General features: G+C 39.4%; 1 protein-coding gene across 1 annotated transcript; it reads left to right on the forward strand.

The window, feature by feature from the left end:
• The first annotated feature begins 12,012 nt into the window (after positions 1–12,012).
• LOC104865265 (olfactory receptor 151) lies at positions 12,013–12,954 on the forward strand. Its single transcript, XM_010628723.2, has one exon. It carries the CDS (start codon positions 12,025–12,027, stop codon positions 12,952–12,954), a length of 930 nt encoding a protein of 309 aa, XP_010627025.1. The 5' UTR covers positions 12,013–12,024.
• The last annotated feature ends 225 nt before the right edge of the window (positions 12,955–13,179 follow it).

Below are 13,179 nucleotides of genomic sequence, written 5' to 3' on the forward strand. Positions count from 1 at the left end.
AGCAAAGACAGATGAATCTGAAAGTTTCCAAGAAATTATATTTTGTACCATCATCCAGATTCCTTCTTCCTCTCTCTTTCTCTTCCTGTGATATATCTCCTGTCTTAATATTCCTGCCCCCAAATTTCCACCTGATTCCTTCACATAATTTTCTTGGGAAGGAGGAAGAGGAAAAGATGAAGTAGAAGCAGAGGAGAAGAGAAAGAAGAAAAGGAGGAAGAGGAAAAGGGGGAGGAGGAGAAGGAAGAATACTCATAGGTTTTCGTGCTTATTTTGAGCCATTTATCTCTTCTAAGCAGATTCTATTTTATCTCCATCATACCTCACCACAGGTAAATAGAATTGTAGTCCCACTGCACACAGATGCTAATTTAGTAACCTGAGCTGGGTCATCCAAGTGGTAATCAACACTTGGATCAAACCACAATCTCAGTGGCTCCAAACTCGCACTCTGATTTCTCACACATTTCCACCTTTGCTGTAGGCCTTCACAGCCCCTGTGCGCAATCTGTAAGAATTGCGTTGGCTATGCTTTTGCATTTCAAACATTTCCTGATAACAATTTCTCAAAGCCTCTCAATCTCATCTGCCATAAATCTGTTTCTCTTTCTGTGCAACATCTTCAAGATAAATAAAGATTACATTGGAATGGCTGACCAGATTTGCCTGAATCTCTCCAACTTCTGGCACTGTAAGATTCACATCCTGGAAAGCCCCTCTATCCAGGCAAACCAGGATGATTGGTCACCCTAAATTACATATTGCTGCAAAGTAATTTAGTGAATCCAATTGCAGAGGGACAAAGTTTCTCCTCACACTTATGACAATGTCAAGGACTTGTGTTTTAGACTTAACAGCCTGATATATCTGAAGGATTTATGGTCATCCATTTGTCATTTACAACAATTTGTGGTATACTGTTGTATCAATCAATGGTTTGATTTGGGAAACAGAAATAACTAGCTCTCACAGACAGAAAATGATTTAATGCATGGAATACATGCATGCAATTTTAAAATACTATAGAAAGCACAAAGGATCCCCCAAAGTGACTCCCCAATAGACAGGAACTAGACGTCAGGAAGCTCCAGCACTACTGCCACCATGAGGAATGCTTCTCACGTTCGTGAAACTGGGAGGTCTCACTGTCCTAGGATGAACATCACCTGGAAACTTATTAGAAATTCAGATTTTCAACTCCACTCCAGACCTACTTAATCCCTGGGTAAGAGCTAGAAAGCTGTTTTAACAAGCCCTTAGGTGATTATCAATTATTGTACACAAAAAGGAGGGAAGCTTCCCCTCTACCCTTCAAAGCCTCACATAAGTACATTTAATCAATGGAGACTAGCAGCAAAGAAATTGGGATCTGCCAATTTTAGCTTTTTGACTTGGCCAGAAGGCAGGCCAAGGGAATAGTGAAACTCCCTTTCTAAGTAGCTTCTCTACTCATTTTCCTTTAACCTTTCTCCAAGAGGAAATGGCATCTCTACCATTCTAAATCCCCAATGATTAGAATTAAATATACAAAGATATCTCTGTTTATCTTAAAGTGATAAACCATAAAAAAAATAATGGTGGTGAGCCAGAGATTTAGCTCAGTGGTTCCCTCACCTGCCTCACAGCGCAAGGTCTGGAGTTTGATCCTAGTACCAAAAAAAAAGAAAAGAAAGAAAATAATGATGGAGGGATACATACCTCAGAGAACAGAGATATAGTGCATACATGCCATGCACAAGATCTTGGATTTGATTTTCTTTACTTAGCATCATGACTTAGATAATTCAGGCTTTATTGTCATTATTATTAATTACTATCTACAAAATAGGAAATACCAAGTAAAAAGAACTTAGTGGTTTTATTTTTATTTTTCAAGACAGTACAGTCAGATCCAAATATTTAGAGTGGGTTTCTTCCCCAGTAATTTTTTGCTTCTTGATTTAAGCTGTTTATAAGACCTCAAGAGAAGGCTTTCTAACATTGTGGAGAACATGTGTGACTTTCCATCCTTGTAAGACTGAAGATGTCACTTTAACTTTTGTTCTCTTGCTTCTTGAAGTCTTTTGTGTCTGAATGGTTTTCCTGTCCATGGAAACTTCTCCATTATGCCTGGAATCATCTTTCCTCTCTTACCTATCAAACAGTACCCTTCCAATGAAAGACTATCTTCAAAATTTCCCTGTAATGTCAATCCATGGTGCAAGTTTGATTTTATGTTCACACTTGAGAATTTATAGATTTTATAGCATTGTAATGGTAGATTTCACTTTAGGAAACAGAACATAAAAAATGTGATTGAAAACTATGGTAATGATTTTTTTATTTTTATTACAATAAAAGACAAACTGTCATTAATCCCACTCAAAAATATACTCCCTCACTTCAAACACAATTATCTTTGTACCCTAGCCACTTTCTGAAGCACTTCTGGAAGTCTCTTGCGAGTGTTGTCAGTTGCTGTCACATGGCAGAGTCAATGTTTTGAATGAACTCCCGTGATTTATCTTTCATTGTCACTGTAACTTTGGAAAGATTCAGAAGTAACATAATGCCATATCCAGTGAATAGGGCCAATGAGGACACACTGTGATGTTTTATTTGACAAAAATATTGCGATAAACATTTTGAATTAATCCAGGAAACAAGGCAGCCACAAAGACACTCATGAAAAAAGACTTCTAGAACTGCTTCAGAAAGTGGCAAGATGATGGAATAAAGGTGTTTAAAGAAAGATGATATGTGTTTTTGAGAAGGATTAATGGCAATCACCTTTATTGTGAAAATTTTTGTTTTTCATTTGAATAGTCATTGTTTTAGTCACATCTTATATGTCCCTGCAATGCAATGTCTTCACATAAGTATTTTATTTTGCAGATTTATTTAGAACTACTTGCATCAAAGATTAGCCATTACAGAGCTGCAAATTCCTTTCTGCCATCTTTGTGGTAAGTTTCTGGTTAGTTTTTGCTACCAAGACTTTGACCTTGGAAGCCTCACACACTAAGAGTACTTACAATGGCATCATTGTCCCAAATTAAAAAATCAACACTTGCAATGTAAGAGTCGTAAATGGCCTGGGGGCTCTCTGGGAGGCTGGTCTATGTTCAGGCAGTAGCCCTCTGGCTCCGCACCTCTCAGACACTGTGGTCCCCACCACCACAACACTTGCTCCACTAGGCAGTGCACTGGCAGTGGTGAGCCCTGCTGTGGCTGGGTCCAAATGGATACACACTGAAGCTATACTCTTAAATGAAATAAATAGGACACACTTTAGTAAATACCGAATAGTTTCTCTGGTGTGAAAAACTAAAAGTGTAAATAAGGTTCAAATGGTATAACTGGGAGTGTGAAATAGGAAGGAAATGGCTAAAGGGGAAGTTGGAGGGGAGGGGAAAGGAAATAAGGGAAAAGATAAATATGAAAAAAGCAAAAAATGGAAGCAAAGTCTTTGTAAATAGGGAAGGGTGAAGGGGATGAAGGGAGAGCAGGGGTATGAAGAAAAAATAAAAACCAAGATATATCATATAAAGGTACAAATCCCAATGATGAATGTAACTGTAATGTTTGCTTTAAATGTGCCAATAAACTTAAAGGTGGAGGGCAGAACAGAGTAGAGGGGCCTTCCCAAGAAAAGGTTTCACAAGAGACAGCAGGGGGCACACAGGAGACTGGAAAGAACCCCCTACAAGGGGCACAGATACACAAACAGCTGCTGCTGAGGTGGATGGGCACAAAACCCCACCTGTTTCCTGGACCACAAGCAAAAGCCTTAAACCATTGATGGAGGGTCTTCCAATATGCTCCCAGAACACAGATGCTGCTTGGGGAGAGAAGCAGAAGCCAAATCCCTCTGCCTCTGATAGAGGGATAGTAAAGCCCATGACAAATGCAAAGGCCCTTCATTTCTTGGAGTTTGGGGGTAGAAGCAAAATATCTTCATTGGGAGGACAGTAGAAATATCAATACTACTATTAGTTACTACTACTGGGGAAAGAGCAGAAAATTCTGCCAAAGACTAACCACTATACATGAGGAAGAGGGCTTGGAATAGTAAGAAAGTCTCACTTCTAAAAGAGGCTCAGGCACACAGTTACACTGCCTAACACAGGCTGGGAGAGGACAACAAAGATTGTGGGACAGTGGCAAACAGAATAACCTGTTCTAAAATTTCCAGGAGGAGACATTTCTGAAAACACACACACACACACACACACACACACACACTCCTTGCTAGGCCAAATTCTGTGGCTTCTACTGGCTGCCTGCTATGTGGCAAGGACTCTGAAAGAACCTGAAACCATACAATGTAGGCAATGAACTTTGACATTGTGGCTGTGAACTTCATCATAGAGGAGTGGGTTTTGCTGAATCCATTCCAAAAGAAGCTCTACAGAGACATGATGAGGGAAACTTAGGAACATGGCTGCTATAGGGAGTCTGGGGATAACCACAAGGTTGAAGGAGAATACAAAATTTACTGGAGAAATCTAAGAAATGAAGAGGTAGAGAAATGCTACCAAAATAAAGGTTGGAATCAATATGAAGAAATACTCCTTTGGACTCCAGATACTGATGTGGACATGAAACAAGCTGGTTTAACGCCAACCAAAAGCCTTGCTTTCAGAAAGCCGCTGACTGGGCATTTGCCACTGAAAGTGTCTATCATAGCTCACACTGGATTGAAGACATACAAGTACTTGGGATGAGAAGAGAAGTTGTGCAAATGTAATGAAAAAGAACCTATGGTGATTTCCAGTCCTTTCAGAAGCATGTGGAACAAAGACTGGAGAGAAACTCTATGAATATGATCAATGTGAGAAATCCTACTCTGATCTTAGTGAAAGAACTCACCTTACAGAGAAGACCTCTATATATAAGAAAAATCTGAAAGCCTCCAGAACACCTAATGATGTTCAAATCCATGAAAGAAATCACAATGGGGAGGAACCCTATATATGTAAGCAATGTGGGAAAGCTTTCAGTGGGTGCCAACATTGTAAACAACATGAAAGAATTCACACAGTGGAGAAACCCTATGTACGTAAGCAATGTTGGAAAGCTTTCAGTACCCAAGGTTGTTGTAAAATACATGAAAGAATTCACACAGTGGAGAAACACTCTGTATGTAAGCAATGTGGGGAAGCTTTTGGTAGCCATGATTATTGTAAAATGCATGAAACAATCCATACTGGGGAGAAACCCTATGTATGTAAGCAATGTGGGAAAGAAAGCTTTTAGTACAAAACATTATTGTAAAACAAATGAAAGAAGTCACATTCAGTATTAATTCTATGCACGTAAGCAATGTGGGAAAGTGTTCAACATTTGTGGTTTGCCAAAGTCACAATGGGGAGAAACCATATGTATGTAAACCATGTGGGAATGCTTTCAGTACACACAGGTATTTTCAAATACATGAAAGAAATCTCACTGGGGAGAAACTTTCTATACATAAGCCTATTTTTAAAAGCCTGTGAAAATTTCTTACCGAGACCTGTAGGAATAATTAATACAAAAAGGTTGAGGTCAATATTTCTCCATAAAATTTCCAAAAAATAAATCCCAGACAGAGATATCCTAAAGTGCATACATTATTTGTTTTTCAGTAAATCACTTAAATATCAGGATTATATATCTGCAATGTTTAATATAAAAAAGAGTGAGTTGACATAATTAGATATTTTGTGTATCTTTTAGCTTACTACATAGTGTCTTTATTAAGCATGGTGAATTAAAATGTATTTTTTATTTTCAAATAGAGTTCTAATTTATGCAGTTTTTGTTTAATCTTTACCAATTTTGAGGTGTAGGTCATGTAAAAACTTTATTTTTGTTAATTGCTCTTTGTTAATTAGGATTTTGCCACTACTTTTATTTTAGATTTTTGGTGTGTGTATTCTGTATTATGTGTAACAAAAGATAGTTTTGAAGTTGATGCTGTGTTTTATATTAAGATAAATATTTTCAGAACTTGTGAACATGTGTTTTTGACAAAGTTGATTTGTTTTTACACAATTTGTAGATGAGCATGTTATGTTTCTCACATTGTGACAAGATATCTGCTTATAACCCAACATTATATATTATGTCATCTGCCTAAAACAAAAAAGAGTCTCAGATTGAGGGTGAAAACAAGCAGGTCTGCACTGGACGTGCAACACCATACATCACATGGCAAGCAGGCCTGCACCAGATGCACAATATCCCTCCCATGACAGGAGCAAGCCAGCCAGCACAGGGCATTGCAGCACTCTGCGTGAGAATCCGGCTCACTTCAGAAGGTGGCACATGCTCCCCCATGAGAACAAGCAGGCCTGTGCTGGATGTGTGCTGGCCCCATATACCCCTAGGCAAGCAGATATATGGTGTGTGCCCTAAACACACACATAACACACACACACACACACACACACACACACACACAGAGGCACAACTGCTCACCAACTCCAAGCCAGCTATACAATTTCATTCCCCTTGGTGAAGGCAGCAGAGGCAGTGACTAACCATACAACCTGACTCCAGATAAGAACAACACCAAGAAAGAGAAGGGATCAATTGATGCCATGGCAATTGACATTAAGTCCAACAATCCACTTGAACCCCTGCCCCACAATCACACCAGCACAGGCCAGAGAGCTGATTACATTGCCCATCTAACAACAGGAGCAAGAACATCCTTTGGCTTGGATGGTAACCACAGCCTGAGGTGAACCAACAGAGTGGCCTCTGGTACAGGTAGGGCACCTCAAAAACACACAGGAACTAAATCTAAGCAGAGAAAACTGTGACTGCCTAGATCCCAATACTGCAGACCATGGAAATAAAGCCCTCATTCAAAAGCACAGGAATTTTTTTTTAACTCAATATTTTATTTTTAATCTTACTACCTTGTATTTTCATCTTTGCTTCCTTGGATTTTTGTGGGATATGGGGTTTTTTTCTTCCACTTATTCCTCTTTTAACTTTTTTCCTTCCTTTTACTTTTTCACTGTTCATTTTTCTCTACCTTCTTCTCTTTCTAGTTGAATTTTCTGCCATAGGGCATAAAGTGGGAAAAACTTAACTGACCCACTGTATATAGTCAAACTGTACCAGAGCCCACAATATTGGCTATGCCCAAAACATGCTGTAAGTGGTGCAGGCTGCAAAGAGCTAAATCCCTTAGTTGGCTGACTTTAGGAAGCAAGTCTGACGGAAGCTCTGTGACTCACAGAAGGATCTCATGAGCAATGTGGTAGCATGAAGGTTAGCATGACCTCCCCGCTAATGGCCACAGCCGAGACCAGAGTAATGGCCTATGAAACTGTTAGGCTAATATGAGACAACATCCAGAGCTGATGTTGGAGGAATTGCACCAAATTCCATTCCCACAGTGAGTGCCTTCATTGCTTGAAGGACAATGTTCTAATTACAATCATATATTTTGTCTATCTCACTTCTAATTTGAAAATGCTTTGACTTCTCTTTAAAACCTTGCCTGCATTAGTGTCCATGGTAATTTCACATACTACTCATCTATATATGCACATTTACCCTGATGGATGAATAATAAAATTCAGTGAAAGAGATGGGCCGGTGCCTTTTGCCAAAGGAGCACTGGCCATCACAGTTCACACTTTATCTTTAACTGTTTTAAGTTTTTCTTCAACCCTGCATCACCCACTGGGCAGGTGGGGACTAGAAAGTTAGTGCAGAAGTCTCTGGTAAAGCTGGCCAGCTAAATTCCAAGCTTCCTTGGAATTTATGTCCAGTGCTGAGCTGATAAGGAGGCAGATTCCAGTCTTGTCCCACCGTGAGAGTAGCAGGCTGGAATAGAAGATCAATGTTGCCATTGATCAGGAACTAAAAATGTGCTGTCATGTCTCTATCTATGTTGGGCCAGATTGACCAGAAATGTCTGGACAGATGCCTGTGTGGGTAGAGACCTCCTCTGCACACAAGTTAGTGGCTGCTTGGAGTTCACTGCTGTGATACCAAATTGTGCTCTGAGGTAACTCCCACTCTTCCTGACCCTTCTTTATGACAAGAAAGTCTGTCAGGAGATGTGATACACAACATCAAGGAGCTAAATTAAATTTTTCTATAAAGTCATGAGTTTGTTACTGTCAGATTTCCAAGCTGTGGCCAGCTGTCTCTTCCCAGGGGTGTCTGAGCAGCAGACCAGAAGACCAGGCATCAACATGCATGCCATTCTGTGTGATTGGAGCCACTCTTTATTAGCTTCCCATGCCTCTGGCCTTGCTTTCTCTCTTCTCCTGTCATCCTGACACTGATAGTTTATGTTTTATCTCTTCTAGAAAAGAAATTACAAGCAAAAAAAAAAAACCACAAAGAAATGTAAACCTCTGCATTAACAATACACCCATAGATAGTAAAATACTAAAGAGGAATTTTCTTAGCAACAACTTCCCTAGTGACTGAGGGTATGTGAATGAAGAGTTAGTCTACTTTGTGGTGATCCTCAATTCCTACCAGTCCACACCATCTAGAGGTGGAGCTGTAGGTGACAAATCCAAGGTTCCTTGTTCATTCAGCACTCCTTTACTAAAACTATACAGGTTGTTTTAGTAAAAGCTTTGCCTGTTTTCAAAACCCATTAGACATTCCAGTGCATAATCATGAGGAACAACCAAGATGGTAGTTACTGGTGATGTTCATGGTGATGACTGAGGTGGCTTGGAGATGATGATGATGATGAGAAGGAAGAAAGGAAAATGGTGATTATGGTGGTAGCTTTGGGTGCTAAAATATTCCAGTCCTTGCATTAGACTCTAAATTGCCATTACTGTGGGATGACTTTTCTGATACATGTAAAATTAACCCACATGGGGAACAAAAGATGATTCCTAGAGCAGGTGTGAATAAGATTAATTGTTCCTATAGTGAGGACCAGTCTCTAGAGTGACTACATCCCAAGAGGTGCTCTGCGCCTCACAGGTAAATAGGACCCTGAATTTCCTGCCTTGGGTGACTCATTTTTAATGACTGTGCTAGCCCTTTGTATACATTTTGGACTAACAATTAAGCCTGTATGCTTCTTGTATTCCTGATTGTTGATACCAAAAACATTGCCTAACATATCTGGGAGACTTGCTCCATTAAGGCTCAGCAAAGGTATTTATTTTACATGTAAAACAATTGCATAAAGAAAATCTTTCTTCTGTGAGCTCTTGTTTGTGGTGTGAATTATTTATAACTTTGTGTTTACTTTCATCTCTAAGTTCTATGTTCTCTTCAGCAATCCAGTACCTCTGATAGCTTAGTGAGAACAGAGGTAATAGTTGTATTACATGTGTTTCATGTTGGCCTTATATTAGTAGACAGTGGCAGTAAAAAGCTTAATTCTTGTTCTCTAGGCTTCTCCTATATTATGGTGTTCCCACTGGAGTCTCAGTCAGTAAGTGATGTCCACTCTGCCCTGCCTTGTGTAGCACAGTGATCTATGGCAACGTTTATTTTAAATGATAGGTTGTCTATGTTTCTCATCATTTTAGAGGCAGATGTTGGCTCAAAAGGGAATATGTTAATGAGATAATTGACAATGTGAAATAGGAAGAAAAGGGCTAAAGGTGTAGGGAAAGTGGGAAGGAAAGAAAAAAAATAGGAGAAAATGAAAAATTGGAAATAAAATGTTTGTAAATTGGGGGGTAAAGGGAGGGCAGGGACAAGGGGAAAAATGAGAACCAAGACCTGTCATGTAAAGGTACAAGAACCCAATGATGAATGTAACTGTACTGTATACCTAAAATGTACCAATAAATTCAATGAGGGGGAAAAAGGGACTATGTAAGATTTCCTTAATCTGTTATTTTTATTTAAAAATAATTTATCCCTCTCATAAATTAGAATAGTATTTAAAAATCATACCTGCTTCTGCTTCTAATTATCATAAAGTAAAATAACTTAACATAAAAAATGTATAGTACAATGCACATTTTGCCTTCCAGTCAGATCTGAAGATTTTTAAAGACTCTTTTGTGCTTAAAAAAGAAAGTACTAGACCAGATATTGTTACTAAAAGAATCATATGAGACAATAATTTTTTAAATCTTGTGTAAAAAAAGTTGTAGATTGTCTCTGTAAAAATATATCAATATTTATACATAGGTAAAAAGAAGCTTCAAATTTCTTTGTAAAAATACATATATATTCACACACATGAAAATACATATATGCACACAAAAAAATCTAGGAGGATATTCATAACCAGTGTTAAGCTCTATATGGCAGAAAAATGCTTGTTTTCTTATTTTGTTCTATGGAGTCAATTGTATTGCTTACTCATTTGCATTTCTTTTTTTGTTTGTTTGTTTGTTTTGTTTTGTTTTTTGAGACAGGGTCTCACTGTATAGTTGAGACTGACCTGGAACTCACTATGTAGCCCAGGCTGGTCTCGAACTCACAGTGATCCTCCTGCCTCAGCCTCCCAAGTGCTGGGATTACAGGTGTGCACCACCACTCCTGGCTTATTTGCATTTCTAATAACTACAATGCAGGTGTGGTGCCTTTACTCTGAAAAATGCATCTGAGATTTGCAATACGATGCCATGTCTATTTAATAAATTAATTTTGCCATATTAAAATAAAGTGATATGCAAAGATAAGCCAAAACAAACAATAAAGATTAGCAGAGACACCAACATTTAGTAGGTCTTGGGTAAGTCACTTAGTATCTGGCAATGAGATTTATCAGACATGTTTTACCCATAACTAAAACCTTTAGGGCATAATTACATCAGGAAGCAAAATAATGAGAATTAAGTTACCTGATAAAGACATATAGCCGGGCACACGTGGTGGCGCACGCCTGTAATCCCAGCACTCAAGAGGCTGAGGAAGGAAGATCATTGTGAATTCGAGACCAGCCTGGGCTACACACTGAGTTCCAGAGAAGTCTGAACTACATAGTGAGACCCTGTCTCAAAAAACAACAACAACAAAAAAACACAAAGACATATATTCCTCAGACAAGGATGTATATAAAGATTGTATCTAACTATGTTCATCTGTGCATCCTAGAAACATTTCTATAATTTGAGCATTTCATGTTCATGTTCCTAGGAACATAATAATGTCATGTTTGATATTATGATATGCAAATAATCATCCTCATAACTAGCTATGGAGCACATACTGTGGACCACACTATGTACCAGTGCCTGAAATGAACCACAGATTAAATAAATCAGGCACCAATACCAATTGTTTCTAAATATTCCAGGTCATTACAATACACAGGCAATAATGAGAAACCTTGCCTTAGGGCCACACCCAGTGAATCACTATAAAGAAATGCCACACTTGTGACAACTCACATTTTAATAGGATCAAGTATTTGAAATAAGATTGTCAAATATACATTATTCCATGTGACTTATAGAGGCATCCTGGAACTGATATTACTAGTTTCTTTATCTCTCAATATAAAAACAAACTTGTCACTCAACAATACAGTATAATTACCATGCAATCCTGATACTGCATCGATTTAAGATAGATATTCACAAGTTCAGGTAGGTCCTGAATTTAGGAATTGCGTCAATGACAGTGAAATTTCATTTCTGAGGCAAAGTCCATCTCCAACTACTACTTATGAAATACATTACTTATAAGTGATAGCGTAGAAATTCTCAGACTTTAATATGGACCGGTATCCCTGGAGGAACTGCTGAACCACAGACTGCTCAGGGCCATCTCAGAGTTCCTCCGCAGTGAGGCCTAAGAATTTGCATCCATGTCAAGGTCAAAATGTTGGGCGTTCAAGGCACCACACTGAGGACAAAGGCTCTAGGATGTTTGAGAAACAAGAAAGGAATAAGTGACCCAGATCCTGACCCCATTTCTCTCAACACTTGTGGGCTGGTCCTCCCCTCAGTGAAAGCAGGAGTTGGGGGAGGATGCCTCAGCCATAACCAGGATGATTCAGGAGTCCAAAATAGAGAAAAACAGCTGCTCAAACCATGCAAAGGCAGTCTCTCACAGGGTCCTTCTCACTCATTCCCACAGGACTCCCACCCAGACAGAATGGCTGCAGAAAATCACTCTACAGTGATAGAGTTCATTCTTGGAGGATTAACTAACAGGTCAGAGCTCCAGCTTCCCCTCTTCTTCCTCTTTCTGGGGATCTATGTGGTCACCATGGTGGGGAACCTGGGCATGATTACCCTGATATGTCTCAATCGACAGCTTCACACACCCATGTACTACTTCCTCAGCAACCTGTCACTCATAGACCTCTGCTACTCTTCTGTCACCACCCCTAAAATGCTAATCAACTTTGTGTCACAAAAGAATGCCATCTCCTATGTGGGGTGCATGTCTCAGCTCTACTTCTTCCTTGTTTTTGTCATTGCTGAGTGTTACATGCTCACAGTGATGGCCTATGACCGATATGTGGCCATCTGCTGCCCTTTGCTATACAACATCATCATGTCTCATGCTCTCTGCTCCCTGCTGGTGGCTGTGGTCTACACCATGGCGTTCATTGGCTCCACAATAGAGACTGGCCTCATGTTAAAACTGGGCTATTGCGAGCACCTCATCAGCCATTACTTCTGTGACATCCTTCCTCTCATGAAGCTCTCCTGCTCTAGCACCTATGAGGTGGAGGTGACGGTCTTCTTCTTAGCTGGATTCAACATAGTAGTCACCAGTTTAATGGTTCTTGTTTCCTATGCCTTCATCCTGTCTAGCATTCTCCGCATCAGCTCCACTGAGGGCAGGGCCAAAGCCTTCAGCACCTGCAGCTCCCATCTTGCAGCTGTGGGACTGTTCTATGGATCCACTGCATTCATGTACTTAAAACCCTCCACAGCCAGTTCCCTGGCCCAAGAGAATGTGGCTTCTGTGTTCTACACCACAGTGATCCCGATGCTCAACCCCCTTATCTATAGCTTGAGGAACAAGGAAGTAAAGACAGCCCTGCAGAAAACACTACAAAGAAAACTCTATTAATGCAAATATTATTATTTCTGTGTGTAAAAATAGCTTATAAATACTAGAAAGATCCCTTCTACATGTTGACCCAGCTGTGGATTGGAAACAGTCAGTTCTTGGCCTGTTTGGTGTATCTCTTTGCCTTCTTTCATTTTCCTTACTTCTTTTCTTTCATTCTATTTAAAATTGGCCAATTTCAATTTCATTTTTCCTTTATCTGGCTCCTGAATTTTGAGTCCTTTG

Source organism: Fukomys damarensis, unplaced genomic scaffold (genome assembly GCF_012274545.1).
Source record: "Fukomys damarensis isolate Sample0158 unplaced genomic scaffold, DMR_v1.0_HiC HiC_scaffold_16, whole genome shotgun sequence".
NCBI lineage: Eukaryota > Metazoa > Chordata > Mammalia > Rodentia > Bathyergidae > Fukomys > Fukomys damarensis.